This window comes from Prosopis cineraria, unplaced genomic scaffold, assembly GCF_029017545.1.
Source record: "Prosopis cineraria cultivar Desert tree isolate PC_DT_omini unplaced genomic scaffold, ASM2901754v1 PC1, whole genome shotgun sequence".
In the NCBI taxonomy this organism is placed as follows: Eukaryota; Viridiplantae; Streptophyta; class Magnoliopsida; order Fabales; family Fabaceae; genus Prosopis; species Prosopis cineraria.
The window spans coordinates 8,101,801-8,118,704 of record NW_026555332.1 but is presented as its reverse complement, the minus strand read 5'-3'; the positions used below and the strand labels follow the sequence as shown (position 1 = coordinate 8,118,704).

Here is a 16,904-nt window from a genome sequence, read left to right as displayed (position 1 = left end):
TCAGGGTTATCTTACTCATTTATGACATAATTTTCTCCAAATCACACACTATGGAGTGTTATATCTAAGACTAGCTCCACCCAAAACTTCAGGTAGGCCAGTAGGGTTACGTTTCTTAATAAGAGCAATGCTACAATATCCTATATGTAAGTAGCAGCTATAACCCTAAAGATTATTGGTTAATAGCCAAGTACCACATGAATTTTGCACAGCCGCTAGCTCCTTCACTAAGGTGAACTCTCGCCATATGATCATGTTCATGAGCAAATGCATTTCAATAACTTTCATATATGTAATTCATAATTATCCCACATGCTCATCAACTTTCTTGTTCAACAAACATCAATAATCATCATTTTTCAATCATGCCTCATGCATCATTTTTATATTACCACATAAATCATATTAGCATCATATAAAAACTCAATATGCTCATATGCAATTCATCACCTTACATAATCCATAATTTATAATCAAGAGTATGCACATCATCATAAACCCTTAATCTCATTACTTAAATCATGTCAACAAAGCCACATATACATTGCAAACAATAATTTCAAGATTTACACACACACACATATTCATTTGTTTCACAAATATACATAATTAATTAACACATAAATGCATAAATAGATGTTTTTTCGATTATCTCAACCTTTTAGAGGTCAAAGGTGACCCCTCAAATTATAACACTTTTCAAAATTTTCAAAGTTTGATTGGTGCTAAATGACAATTAATCTACATTTAAATCACATCATAATGTGTTAATAATATTATTAATAATTGTCACTCATACTCCAACACTTAGGTATTTATTTTATTTATTTTATTTTTTGAAGACCTTAGTCTTAGCCTCTTGAGTTTTAAAATTTAATTTCATATATTTGAATCTATCTACTTAGCTCAATAATTTCATTTACCTCAAATCATCCTTCAAATAATTTTCTAATATCAAAATTTTTCTTTATTCCAAAAATTCACACATAAAAATAGCCAAAAATTTAAAAATTAATTTGTCTCAAGCCTATAATCATTATTGTGTAACTTTAATAATATATTTCTACTCCCAAATAATCCTCTAGTAATTAATAAATCAACTATAATTTTTTATTTACCAAAAATTTAACTATAAAAGTCTATAAATAGACTCAAAGGCCTCAAATTTTAATTTTATAAAAAAAAATACTCTAAAATATGTATTATACTGTCAACAACTTCAATAGCTATATTTATTCATAAAAATTTTATCTCTCTTTCAAACCTAATATTTTCCATAACCCCAAAATCTGAAACTAAAAATATATATATATATATATATATAATTACAAAAAGTATTTAGAATACTTATCTAATTTTAAACATACTCAAAATCTCATTTCAAATATCTTATTAGGAGCCCTGAATGAATTCCCTCCCACCGTCTCAAGCAGAGTTCTGTTTTTCGTGCTTCTCTGTGCGCGCCTGAGGAAGAGGAATGATAAAAGAAAGAGCTGGGTAGTGTTTTTAATTGATTGTGGGCTCCACAGATCCTCTTCCCTTTTCTTTTGTTTTTTTCACAATATTTATACCCCCCCCAACACCTATCCGTCCCCCACCCCCTTTTCTTTTTCTTTTATTTTATATTCCTTTTAATAATAATAATAATAATAATAATAATAATAATAATTTTATGTTCTAAAAAATCACAACTTAGATTTTATCTAGATTAAATCCAAATAATAATCTCCTAATTAAATTCTCTCTCTGAATATCTTTCTAAAATTACGCATTTGTCTTTAATTAACTTAATCAATTTTGGGTTAAATTTTAGGATGTTACAAATGTAGCATGCTATAAATATATAATACTTAAACAAGAGAGAACTTATTATGAGTATTTTCTTATTTATTTTTTGTATAGGATAAGATATAGTTTAACATGGGTATGATATTGTTTTTACTCCTCATATATATATTTTTTTTCATTTAGGGTATCAAAACTAGAGGGTGTAAAGATAATTTGGCTTAGGGTGCAAGGCTTGTGACTTAAGATATTCGTGTTATGGCTTAGGGTGTAAGGTTTATGGCTTGGGTACGAGGGTTTGGAGTTTGGATGCAAGAGGTATGTGCTTGAGTGTAAGGTTTTTAACTTTAGTGCATGTGTTATAACTTAGGGTGCAAGAGAGATTTGGTTTAGGGTGTAAAGTTTTGACTTAATCAATTTCATGTAATTCATAGTCGTTTTCTTGTAATTCAATGCATTGATAGTGGTGTGCTCTTTGTGTGTTTGATTTACATGTAAACCTGCTTGATATTATATGTAAATCATTCCTTAGTCATACTTGCGAATTCTTCATATATTAATTTACATGTAATAAGTAGTTATTTTTATATAATTCTAGAGCACTAATAGGAGTGTACTTTGTGTGTGTTTGATTTATATGTAATCTGTTAGAGATTATATGTAAATCATTCCTTAGTCATATTTATGAGTTTTTCATATATTAATTTATATGTAATCCATAGTTATTTCATGTAATTTTAGGGGATTGATAAGGGCATATTCTTTGTGTTTTGATTTACATGTAATTTGCTAGAGGACTATGTGTAAATTATTTTTCAGGCATGCTCACAAATTTTTTCCATATTGATATACATGTAATCCATAATCATTTTCATATAATTTCAGGAGATTAATAAGGGCATGCTCTCTTTGTATTTGATTTATATGTAATCCGCTAGAGATTATATATAAATTATTCCACAAGCATACTCGCAAATTTTTTTACATATTGATTTATATGTAATTTATAGTCATTTTCATGTAATTCTAAAAGATTGATAGGGGTGTGCTTTTTGTGTATTTGATTTACATATAATTCACAAGATATTATATATAATTGTCTAAGCTAAAAACCTTGCACCCTAAGTTAAATTCCTTACACTATATACACGAACTGGTGAAGAATGTTAGTTATTATGATATAAGAACCAATAACAATTCATCATTTGAGAAAAAAAATAAGTTAATTTTTTATTTTAACAACAATCCATCTTTATTAGTCTTTACCTATGAATAACATTATTCTAGGTTCTTGTATCGATTTTCCCAAATAAAATCTTACGGTAAAGTTTGCCAATATACTAATGTTTCCAAAGAAATAGATTGGAGAAGGTTTGGAATTTCACTTGGACTAATCTAACAAGTAACAGTGACTAGGATTTATCTTCTACGAAATTGTGTTAAAATTAGAAGGGGGAAAAAAACTGACGACCGAACTATAACTATTCATAAGGTAGTCATTCATGTTCCAAATTTAAGCCTCTCCCTATTTATAATTTTCTCCATATTACTGCTAGCTATAAACTATATGTCTATCTTTATGCATGTGTCTGTCCTTGTCAATATGTTTCTTTATAATTGTTCGCGTTGTTTTTCGGGGCATGACAGAAAATTTTTCTTCGTAATGGCCAGGAATTCTTTTCCACCATCTCTTTTAATGCAAGTACTTAAAAATAAATAAAACTAAGAAATAAATAAATAAAGTAAAAAAAGTAGGAACGGCGCAGAACGGAAGTAAACATAGTACTATACTATTCTAAAACGAATTTAAAAAATTAAGATGGAAAAACAAAAGAAAATAGCTGAAGCGATAATGTTAGAGTTCTATTCAGTGGTATTTGTTACTCTACTGGATGCTGAAGGCTTTGTGTTGCTTCAAATGTTGAGGGATTGGACATAGTTGTATGTTGTGTCTTACTTTACTTTTTATTGACCAATTAAGTGATAGTTTTTTCCCCCTTTCCCATGACTCCGTATTCCATTTTTAGAGCCACTTATTGTAGTTTTAGAATACTTTAGCTTCCTCCACTTGCCCATATTTCATTAAGTTGGGCTACTATAGATATGGGTTGATGAATAACAAACTATTTCAACAAAATCTGTCCTAAACAAACTACTTTTGAGATTAATTAGGTCGAATGAATGGTAATGGTTCAAAACTCTTTATACATAAAAAAACATATTTTTTGATTTTACTTGATATAATGTTTCACAATTCTACATACATACATATACATACATATATACATATATTATATACATATATATATATATATGTGTGAACTTGTGATGGTTTTGAATATTCCGTGAATTACTAGTTGATCGTTTCACAGCCACATTCAAGTTGAAATGTATAACTAATGAGAGTTGGGTGCAGTAGAAATGTTTGGTTAGCCTTTTCAACATAGTGAACTAATATTTGAATCCCTTTATGGGACGTATTTACATTTATTGCCCATCAATGTTTTAGACATGATTACTTCTAATAAAATGATACAATAACAAAAAAAAAAAAAGAAGAAGAAGAAGTACAACACATTATAATTTTTTTCTAACTTCCTCCGTCATTTTTGGAGAGTTTCAGCATTTGGACCATAATGTGACTTGATTATTCTTTTAACTTGATGTATAAAGCAAAATATATATTCTAAAAATGTTCTAAATTGATATAATACTTCGCAATTGTATATCTTAAGTACATATGAGTCCATACAAGTAACATATCAATTAGTGAAACTCAATTTCTCCAAAATACAAAATCTCATCATGTCATTCGCAGAATAGCGTATACATATATAACGGTATAAAAATCTATACACGCTTAGTATTAAAAGAAGTTTCAAATAATGTGAACATTCAAGAACCAAACACATAAACCATTTAATACAACACAAAGAGACAAAATCAATATTATGTAAATAAATAAAATATACTTAAATTCTGCATTATTCACAAAATTATGAACAATGCGAGCTTGAGATCTGGTTAAACATAACGTGGGAGAATGTGTTTATGCCCACACTTTATATCTTAAACGTGAGCTAGATTTTTTTAAAGGGGTATAGAATGTAGATATTTTCATTCAATCAATTTGAATTAATTTGGAAACTTTTATTTAAATAAAATATATGTACCGAGAAAGTCTAAAGGGGAATCTTTTCCTGGGGTTGTCAAATAATAGCACAAGAGCATGTGCTCATGTTCTTGAAAGCCAAGCAAGTTTTCCATTTCTTTGAAATTGAACAATTAATTTACTTCACCAATACCTTACAAACTCATGATTTTTGTTTTTATTGAAATAAATTATTATTATTACTCCTATTACTATTACTATTTATTGGGATGTTAATTGTGAGTATTTTTTTTTGGTGCAGTAAATGTGAGTAGATTTAACTTAAAAGAGAATTATACCCAAATTCTTTACAAATCAACACAAGGAAATATCACAAGTTCTCTTAGTAATTGAGCATAGCATTTTGCGATGCTTAGTTGTTAATTGATTTTACAGTATTCAATTATGTTTGGGAATTTAAATATAATTTTCCTTTTAACTTAATATGAGGAGAAAGATTGATTTCACATTAGATAGAATTTAGGCAAAAATGTCTTAATTAAGATTAACTGGGTTAAAAAATTGGTGTTGAACCTATTTATATATATATGCTCGCCGGCTGCTGGGTTCAGTTACGTTCTCCTCCCATTTGGTATTCTCTCCTAACCCAACCTTATAATCATTTTTGCAATCCATATATATAATAGAAACCTTTTCATTAAATGATATATTTTTTTGAATACAATTTTTGGTAAACAAAATAGATCGAATCGAAAAAAAATTAAAATGCCAATGAGTCCAATATAATGCAAGCTATATTATTGGGACTCGTGAATAGTAAATTATAAATAAAAGTTGCATTATATTGTTGATAACTTATGAATATTATATATATATATATATATATATATTCCATTAGATGTATTTTCCTATTGAACAAATAACACATTAATATTGAAATCACATATATCCTTATTTTTCTTAACTTTAGCTATTTAGAATGTAATTTTAATTAGTCAAACTCAACTCGCACAATCAAAGATTTGATTCTTATTGAACAAAGTTAATTTTCCCATTAGTGGAGGCCAACCCTAATGCCTAAAGTTTAGGGCAGATTCGACCGTTTCCTTTTCGCACAGAAAGCATCACAATTTATTAAGTCAATATATGAAATAATTACCAGCTTCCAATCAATTGAAGTGAAACATTACATTATACGTATGCATGCATTTGCAAAGTTATTCAGGCAACATGAACTTGAATAAAGTGGCGTAAAAGTTCTTGTTAGAGTAAAAAGTAGTAAATAAACAAAACATAGACAGAGAGAGACGTACGCTATTTAATTAGTATCGGAATTATGATATATATATATATATATATATATATGATATTTGGCGAAAAATGGGTTTTTGGAAGATATCGTGATGTAACCAATAAACATATGAGAAACCACAATAATAAATTCATATACTTTAATTGCGTTTTGTTGTTAATACCTATAATTTTATTTCATAGTTCTTAGTTTCTTTAGTTTAATATGTTTGTAATGTTTGTAACATTAATTCTTGTATAGTTTTAAAAATACATACACATAAGGATCATAATGAGCCAGCACTAATAGAGTAATTAATTTCGGCTTGCAATTTAACTCTTTTAACATCTTTGTTGATACACACACACACACAATCTTGTATCTGTCTCCTACATTAATTCTGTTTAATTGAGCCAAATATAAAAGAAACTATTTTCTCCTTGCCTTTTATTTTTAATCATGTTTGGTCACTTTATTTCCATCAAAGTATTTTTTTACCATGTTATCAAAAGGGTTAATAGAGTACAGGAATAATGTTGCAAATGGATTAAACTAAAAGGACTAGGAACAATCAAATAAAACTACAAAAACTAAAAACAAATGTAATCAAAATATACGGACTTACTCTTTGTATTTTCTTAAAACATATCCAATCTCAATAAGAAGATATAGAGAGGATAGAATAAATGAAACCAACACCTAGAACTTTCACTGAGGTGGTTAAATTAAAAAAGGGTTACTATTATAAGTTCATAACTTGAAGAAAATTAAGAAAATACAAGAGTAAGTCTATCTATTTTGAGGTGGTTATGTTTAACTCAATAATAAATTAAAGCCAGAGTACCATTCATACAGCTTTATTTCCTTTTGGTGAAATCACACACACACACACACACACACACACACATGTCGGCGATACTGTAAAAATATTAATTTGTTTAATTAATTTAGAAACCGACTTTATAAGCATGACTCACAATTCACACTCTTCTCAAGAGGTTGACCACTTGCATGAAGTTGGAGGCCACGCCCTCGTGTTCTAAAACTCTTACAAATAAAATAATGAAGTTGATTTGTTAATTAATTTCTAGCCTAATGCAACGATATATTTTTTTTATCTTTCTGGTTGAAATTTGTTCAGTAAAATATATATGTGGTATTAGACTTTAAATATAGTAGCTGAAGCTCTTTTAACATAATTAATTTTTAACATATCAAGTTCAAACTCGAAACTTCACTTAAAAAACATATCAAGTTTCTTCAACTCAACAAAACCATTTTAACGTGATGATAGTGTTGTTAAAATAAAATGTAATTTGTTCCTAGCTTAATTCAATAATATTTGTTTCTATTTATTTATTTTTTGATTGAAATCTATTATATCATATACTATTATCTAATGGTCTACATCCAAGTTTTACGACACTTATAGATATATAGGAGAAAGCTAGCTCTAGTAACATGATTATTTAATTTCCTTTTCCGTTCATGAAGCTCACTTTAATATATATATATATATATATATATCTCAAGTTTCTTGCCCTCAACACAGCCATTTTATTAGTTTAACGTGATGATAAGATGTTAAAAAGAGTGATGTAGTTTCGTAATTCTATGCACAATCACTTGCTCATGTCTCTTAGGCTCTTAGTTTGATGCCTCGTCATGCCCTTCTTTGGAAACTATGCTCTATCTTTTCGCACATTAAGATTGATCGGCGTGGAAGTTCGGTGTGCGATTCTTTTTGCTACTCCAAAAGCCTAGTTCATGTAATCGATTTTAATTAAATTAACTTGCTTTTCATGTATGAGTTTATTTGAATGTGTTTCTATATATATAGTATAAAAATCCTAATTATTAATGCTCCCTTCATTTTTATTTATAGGCTTTTTTTTAATATAAGCAAAATCACATTTTTGAATAGGCATTTATTGCAAACTTTTTAAATTATTTTTTATAATTTATTATTCATAGTCATAAAAAAAAATTAATGAATGATTGATTAACACAATTAATAAAGGATACTATAGTCTAAATATTTTATTTTCAGGCATAATTAATAGAGTTAATTGATTTTTTTAAACTGTATGATATAATTTTTTTCTCTTACAAATAAAAAAGGAGGGAGTATTTGCTTACCTGCGGATCTACTTATATACTATTTATAAATAAAATCAAAGATAATATTTTGCATGCTGGCCCACCTAAGCAATATTCATGCAGGAATCGTCAAAATTTTCTGGAATGGAAGATATATTTTGAAAAAATAGAATCTAATTTAGACTTTACTCTTTACATGTATCATCCTATATATCTAGATTAAAAGGAAATCCATGTGTTGAAATGGAGGAGATCCACTTGGACTCCAACACCAATTTTCTTCCTAAGGTGCCTGAACTGCACTCTCTTGTTTGGATCTCTTTGGAATCTTTTAGTTATCTGATAGCAGAATCAAATTTCAATTTGATTTACTACAGGAAACAATATTTCAAAAGGTTCTTGATTGCTTGGATCTGACACTAGCAGATTAACATTTTCTTTTAATATTCATAGTTTATTAAGATCTTTTTCTTCTTGTCGCTTTTCAGTTACAAATTAAACTAACTTCTACTTTCTATCTTTTTTGCTTTTGGACTACCGTAACTTTCTTTTCTTTTTAATATATTGATCCATTTTAATGAAAAAAAAATAAAGACGACTCATTTTGTCTAGCTAGTAGAAGTATCCTAGCTTTTGTATACAAGTAATTCATCTAATTGTAATTTTTTTATTAATTCTCAATAATTTATAATGATATTTAAAAATAAAGACTGAATAAAATTAGTTATAGCTTGCTATAGCATGAATGATCTTTGTGAATGTAGAAAGATCAAAGCTGACTGATAAAATAATTTACAGATTCGCTGTGATTGCTGCCTTTAATATATTATGGCTGGCAGAGACAAGAAGAAAACAGACAATATATGTAAATCAAGATCAAAATTATGACTTTTTTTGACTTCATTTTGATTCAGTTCAAAGCAGAGAAAACCTTAATTATTCAAACTTGAGATTGAGAAAATCCCATTTTTATAATCCTTTTGTAATTTTCATGCTGCTTTAGAAAAATAACGCCTTGATTATTTATTCATCTAGCTTTGAGCTTCCCTAAGTTTTCCCACATACCAATGAATAATATAATAGTTAGACGAACAGCTGCCGGAACCCTAGGTTTGACTTGGGTTGGTGTAACCCATCTATAAAACCCCAGGTTTAGCTTCTAAATCTTTCTCTTTCAGTTTGCAAAAAAGTGCAACACAACATCTTTAACATCAGAAGAAGAAGAAGAAAAATAAGAAGAAACACTCAAAATGAAGAAGCAATCTGTGCTAGTAAGATTATTACTAGGATTTCTCTGTGTTATCAATGCCCTAGGGCACTCATCTGCAACAGATATTCTGGGTAATGATCTCTCGATTTCTCTTTAATTACTGTCAAAAGTCATTCATGAAACTATAGATTAAATGATTCTATTTGTTTTCAAAATCTTCAGGTCAGAAAGAGAACCAGAAGGAGCTTGTGCACACTAGAGTCGGCTCTATGTTCTCTGAAAAGGCAAGTTTGATGACAAATTTTTCTTTCATTACAGCCAATGTCTTCTTAGACTTTCTTTGAACTATTTCTCTTCCAATTAGCACTTTTAAGGCCATTCTAGTAACCAAGAAAACTCCTTTGGATTTCAATTAAACACAATCATATAGTATATTTGTTATTTTGCACCAGTTAGCCGGCTAGGTTAAGAGGGTTTATATGATCCTTATACATATATATCGTACCACACTCTTATCGCCTCAGCTAATGTCAAGTAGTCTTATTATAGCATCTGATTTCTAATACGAGTGTAAAATGATTTTGTGCACAGGAAGCTCAGTACCATGTGAGCAGGAAGCTAGGGTTTGGAAGGAAGAAATCAATGGAGATTCATGATCATAAAGATTACTCAAGTATGGATTTTTCTGTGAAAGAAAAAGGTTCAGAAAGAGGAGGACTAGGGACTACAAAGATTTCAGGTGCAATCTATTCTGATGGAATATGTGACTTTGAAAGGGAGAGAGGTGTAAATGTAAAATGTAAAGTGGACCACAACAAAAGTACTTCTTCTATTTCACCCAACACCAGAAAGTTCAATATGGGTGGTTTTGTGGCTTTTACTGCTGATTATCATGGGCCTTCACACCACATACCCAAACATAATTGAGTCATAAAGCTTTGAAAACCCTTGTGAGTAGTAGAAACTTGACCTTCAATGTATATAATATCCATGTTTATGTATATATTTGTGTGCTTCCGTGCATACCAACTTCATCAGCTTGAATATATATGATAATATCATGCTAATAACTGGGAAATTCTTGATTTTTGTGGAAGAGAAGTTCTCATTTCTTACAACATCTTACATTTGAAAGCTATATCGTTATATATAGATTGCCAGGCTAATGACTTGAGTGCTTTTCTATATGATGCAGCTGAGGACAATAATGCTTTGAAGAATTCTATAGGAAGCTTACGAGAAGATGATCATCAGGTTAGCTAATACTTCATATATATAATAATCTTCATACACACACACACACACACACACAGAAAATCATACTTCGCGCGCGGGCACGCGCATATATATATATATATATATATGCAACCCACAAAAATTAGATTCACTGATTTTTTATTTTTTAAACATTCTTTGAAACATTACTCACAGAAGGACGATAAGAACGTTGCGAATAGTCTTTCCGAATCCAAAACAAATTACTCAAACTATGCAAAAGTTAAAACCAGATTGAAGAAGAGCAGTTTCAGCAGGCCTGAAAGACAAATCTCTGAAGAATCACAAGAACATAAAGAAAAAGATGAAGAAAAAACCGAAAGGATTTTCCAAGTTGAGGAAGAGGTTATGAGCTTCATGCGTAAGGATTACAATGGAATGGCTCACCGCAAGCCCCCCATCAACAATCAAGAACCCAGAAACTGATCAGATCTATCTACGCTAGTGACGGCCTAGACCTATCTATATATATAGATATATACATATATGTGCATAGCTAGGCTCACAATTTTGCCACCAAGTAACTAGTAACTACGAGTTTGACCTAGATATTTAACAGATATATATATATATATATATATAGGGTTTACTTTCTGGTTTAGTTTTGACGGATCTACAGGCAGTTATACAGGATTTAACAGATATATATATATAAGTTTGTTTAACTTATTTATTTGTTTGATGTTTCCGTAAAAACAAGTAGGTGTAGAACATAGTATTGTTAATCAGACCGTAAGAAAAAATGGGAGAAGAGAAAATAAAAATAAAAACAGCATGTGTTTCTGTATATTTTGTGTATCATAATTATATCCTCGAAGTCAATTAGTAGAATTTATGTGCCCTCTTCGTTCTATATATTAATGTATGCAAAAAGTTACACGATGAATATTAGAAAAAGAAAGAAGAAAAAAAGTAGTTTTTAAGCTATGATCATTTAAATAAGTTGTTAGAGATTCAAATTTATCTCATATATATAATAATTTAGTTGAGAGAGGGGTTTATTTTTACCTTTAGTGCTTCGAAAGAAATGTCTTTATTATTAGCAGGGAGCCCATCCCTGATGTTTCATACAAATGTATGGACATACATATACACATATACGAAATTTAAAATCGTTTAATAGTTGTAGATAATCCGCCCAATATGTGAGTTGTGTGCAATATATATTTTTTATTTTTATTAATGCGCTTGTGGGATGTGTGTGGAATTTTTTTAGGTGGAGAAAAGCTGTACTTTCTTTAAATGACACTAAACAGGACGAAAAACAAATTAATCATTACTACAAATAATATATCTTATGACACCAAGAAAATGTCACAGAACGAGGCCTAATATTTTTGCTGTGTGGGCCCATGGTTCTGTTTGCCCCGAAACACTCTTGGGTTAATCGTCGGCTTGATGCTTGACTAGGCCGAAATTGAGTCTGGTTTGGTCTGGTCTAAAAAAACACAAGCACTAAAGAAAGCCCAGGCCTTGTTCCATTCAATAGGGAGAAAGAAAGGGCTAATGAATGAAAATGAGAAAGGAAATTAATTAGTAAGTAGTAAGTAACTACCAACTATGAACAAGCTGCTTTGTTCTTGAAAACACTTTATGCGATAATGTTAAAAAATACAAATGATTAAATTTAATTTGTTATTGTTAAAAAATGAATATGTTTTTCTTTTTTTGAAATCAAACAAAAAGAAATACAGCGGGGAAAAAAAATAGAACAGGAAGCAAAAACACAGGTTCTCTTTGCTGATCATCTTCCAAACCGGCCTGGCTAACTACATTGATGGACAGATTGTGCCTATTGAGAGCCAAATTTGAAGGCTCTGCCAACTACAACGGTTCGGATCGGTTGAGCCTGAATTCAGGATCAACTTCAAACCCATATGGTCTGCCTGTTGGCTGTGAATATTTTGTAGCGACAGTAGCAATGTTACCTGATACCATCATTCATTCAGCATCCCCATACCTTTTATGTGGAGAGTATAAAACAAACCTAGATATATAAGTGCTCATCGCAACGTTACCTGATACCATCATTCATTCAGCAATGTTTTATAAGTTGCCATTCATTCAAAGACGAGATCCAGAGCGTGTTCCATTGATGGAGGGTAGCAGGTCGATTGTCGGGCTAGGGGCCTCTAATCTACTTTTCTTTAATATCCCTTGTAATGTCTCAACTTTTTAATTTCATTTTTTATTTTTCTTTAGATCATGGGCTTCTACATAAAATAAAAGATATTTGGATATGTTGAAGTCTCAAAATGGTGAAAATTTATATTTTCTATGATTTTTTAAAGAAAAATATCACAAATACACCCTTTTATTTTTGAAAAATTATAAAAAATATAAATCTTTACCATTTTGAGACATCAAGATATCCAAATGTCTTTTATTTTATGTAAAAGCCAATGATAAAAAAAATAAAAAATGAAATTGGGACGTTAGGATATTACAAAGAATATTAGAGAAGGGCACATTAAAGACTCCTAACCCATCGATCGTCTTCACAGTCATATTTGCGTCCAGTGATTCAAGGTCATTAAAATGCCTGGTTCTGTGATGGTAAATGCCTTATCCTGTGACCACCTTTATTCTGGTCTCTACACACATTCTCCCGAGAAACTAAAATGCAACTTTTCCTTTTCACTAGTAGGGCCCCAAAGAAATGCGTGTGTACTCTTCTCAACTGCTTCACAAGTAAAGGAAGGAAGCATGGCAGTTCACTATCGTGTTTCGCCAAGCAAAGGATAAATTATTAGCTTTCCAACTTCCGATCACTCTGTCCACGATATACTTATCTTATGCGAATCCTTAGTAATTAACTCTCCCATGGTGCATCGGAACCCCTAGGTATTTGCCCAAATCAGAGGTGCTAGAAAAACCCAGTACTTGACACAAGCTCATCCAGGAGGCCCGAAAGACAAATCTCTGAAGAATCAATCATTAATACTAATAATATATCTAATAAGACCGAGAAAATGTCACAGTAATGAGGCCTAATATTGTTGTTATGGGTCCTAATAATAATAATAATAATAATTTAAAAATTGGAGCCGTGGTGCCATTTGCCCCAATACACCCTTGGGTTGGCCGTTTTCACTCAGGACCTAATAAATCCTCTCCCGAGTTGGCTTGATGCTTGACTAGGTCGAAATTGAGTCAGGTTTGGTCTGGTTTTAAAAAACAAAAGCACTAAAGAAAGCTACTTTTTTTATCAGAAAAGAAATCTATTTGTCATTTTTTTATTTAGGAGGATTTAATATTTTTTTTTTGATAGAATGATAGTGATCTTACGCTTACGCCCATCTTGAATCCCCAAGCAAAATTTGGGAAAAAAAAAAAATGCCTGCGCCATATGATTGCAATTTGTGTATCGGACTTGTAGTCATACCAAGGGGTTAAGAGAAATTTAATTAAAATTAATTATGAAAAATGTTGGAAAATGGAAGACCATGTCAGTACATCAAGAGAAAATTGGCTACAAGGACCAAAAGGCCCAAATATTTGGGTATAAGTTTCAAATACATGGATCATAGTTTTATTAAAAAAATAAAATAAATGCCCTTTCTTTTTTCTTTTTGCATTATTGATCTATTGAAATTATCCATGAATCTTTAATAATATGTGCTCTGGAGATGAATTCAGAAAAAGAAATTAATATTTTTTATATTTTTGCTCAAAAACATACTCCTTCGTTAAAAAACGTAAGGCATTTTTAACCAAATCTCATCTTTAATAAGATAGTTACTTACTTTCAAACTAACCCTATTTTTTTATATTTATCCCTATTAAACACCCTATAATAAATATAAAGTTACTATCAATAGGAACACTTTAAAAAAAAGGTAATGATTATACCTCAAAAAATTAAAGATGCCTTATATTTTTTAATATCTAACTTTTTAAAAAATACCTTATATTTTTAAATGGGGAGAGACTAGAGAGTATTGTCTTTCATAGATCATAGTTCATCCTGCAGGCTTTATTTATCAATTTGGCCCAAATATTTAAGTTTTATTTTCTCATGGTTTTTTCATGCACATCATCCATGTAGCTCAAGAGACCTTTTTGCCTATGATAGGAGAAGCCCATCATTCACAAGAGACATTCTTAGAAGGATCAATCAAATCAATCTCTCAAGTTTCAAGCTCTTGTATTAATTTTCAATAACTTAATTAAACCTTGTACTATATATTTACTTTCATTTATCGCATTCGACCTGCATCCATAGGCTCACTTATAAATATACATCGTTGTTTCATTCAACCTAAATCCATATATATATATATATATATATATCATAAACTTAGCTCCTTAATTAGGTTTCTGCGTGTCCTATCATATAATGGTCGTCAATATATGCTGCGGCTAACAGGTAAATGAAGATTTTTGGGATGAGTATATATTGAACCCATTCAAAGTGCCTCTCTCTTATTAAGGGAAGGCTCATATTAGACATAGTTGAGTGCAAAAATTATGCAAACAAAATTAACACAAGAAACCATAAATTTTTTAAATGACAATACATGTGTGTGTAAATTAGAAGAAAGGGAAAGCTAGATCAGACCCTATACAACTTAAAATATGAGTGAACTTTAGTTGTGTGTGTGTGTGTGTGTGTACGTCGGGCAAAAATTAACACTAGAAAACAGAAATTTGTGAAGCGACAACATATGAAGGACCAAAGTTGAAAAAAGGTAAATGAATGAAAAGGGCTTTGTGTACCTTGAAAGATTATTAGCTGTAAGTAATTATGTTGTAAATTGGCGAAATTTTATAAATCAGATCAGGAAGCTCAATTTGTAAATCTTAGAAGTTCAATCGTAACATCAAAAGATTAATTGTAAAAAGTTGTAATTAATTACAAAAAGGTTTTGTAAATAGATATTGGCAACTTATTACAATTGCGCTTCAAGGATTTCCAAGTGCTAAGTTCTCTCAATTTACAACTTATTTGAAACTAATGCAAAGTTCATACATAATACAACTCAATTCTAGAGCTGACAATTTTTTTTATTACAACATATTTAATTTGTAACTAATCTAGAAAGACTCATAAAGGAGTTTCCATGATTAGCAAATGATTTTTCATTCATTTACCTTTCATTTTAAGAACACTGGTCATTATCTTTATCATTTCACAAATTCGTGGTTCTTATTTTGTTGTCTTTTCATCCCTGTGCAAGTTGAATTGATTAAGGTGAGATAGACATAAAGAAATAGGCCATGATTTTGGAACAATATGCTTGGATTTATATATCAGTCACGCCCCAAAATTGAGAGAAACTGGCACAGAATGTGAACTATAAAACACATCTCCGTAAACCTGTAATCTTAAATTCATTCTATTTCTAAAATGTAATCAAATTTATATTAAAATTTTAACATTTTTGATATTGGTTATTATAATAAAGTTTTAAAATTTTTGTAAAAAAAATTTCAGCAGAACCTCTTCCATAAATAAAATCTTTCGAAACTCTACAATACAAAAATATTCACAGAATATCAAGTCAATTAGGAGCTTAGCTCCTTCTAGTTAACAGACATTATATATATCAAAATAGAAGCTTGAAATATAGCATATGTGGAGCACTTAACCAGATTTCTCCAAAAATAAAATACATAAGCATTTATAGTTACATCAAAAAAAAATTTTGATCAATTCTTCGCCTAGCATGTCTATAAGTTCTCGAGGGTTAACAAGAGGATCGGCGTCAACTAAGGTCTATGAGACCAAAAATAATTCTCTAATGAATAACGTCTCAACAATAAATAATAGAACATAAATAAAATAAAAAGTTTGAAATAGTTATGTAAGTTAAAGAGATAACAATTTCTATAAAAATTTAATAAACTTCATAATAAAATGACTCTATAAAATTTTAAATAAAATCTCAAATCATTGAACTATCATAGCAAATGATAATATTATTTGATTTAAAAAAAGCACATAATTGAAATAAATATTTTGTAATGACCTAAAATTTTAAAATTAAATAAATTTTCTCCTACTTAATATTTTATTTATTTATGTTAATTTTAAGGCAAATGAGGAGTAGTAATTTAATAGAATTTATATTAGTTATTCACATGGAGAGTTAGAATTCAAATCTTACTTTGATCAAATGTTAGTTCTA

General features: G+C 29.7%; 1 protein-coding gene across 1 annotated transcript; it reads left to right on the top strand.

Moving 5' to 3' along the window:
* The first annotated feature begins 9,477 nt into the window (after nucleotides 1-9,477).
* LOC129307179 (uncharacterized) lies at nucleotides 9,478-11,781 on the top strand. The gene is made up of 5 exons (XM_054948096.1): nucleotides 9,478-9,629; nucleotides 9,721-9,782; nucleotides 10,090-10,237; nucleotides 10,694-10,752; nucleotides 10,930-11,781. Exons 1-5 carry the CDS (start codon nucleotides 9,539-9,541, stop codon nucleotides 11,197-11,199), a joined length of 630 nt encoding a protein of 209 aa, XP_054804071.1. The 5' UTR covers nucleotides 9,478-9,538; the 3' UTR covers nucleotides 11,200-11,781.
* Nucleotides 11,782-16,904: the final 5,123 nt, after the last annotated feature.

Coding starts and splice junctions, on each gene's coding strand:
- LOC129307179 (XM_054948096.1), top strand. CDS start 9,539: ATGAAGAAGCAATCTGTGCTAGTAAGATTATTACTAGGATTTCTCTGT. Junction 9,783..10,089: donor GCTCTATGTTCTCTGAAAAG/GCAAGTTTGATG, acceptor TTTTGTGCACAG/GAAGCTCAGTACCATGTGAG. Junction 10,238..10,693: donor AGGGACTACAAAGATTTCAG/GTGCAATCTATT, acceptor TATATGATGCAG/CTGAGGACAATAATGCTTTG.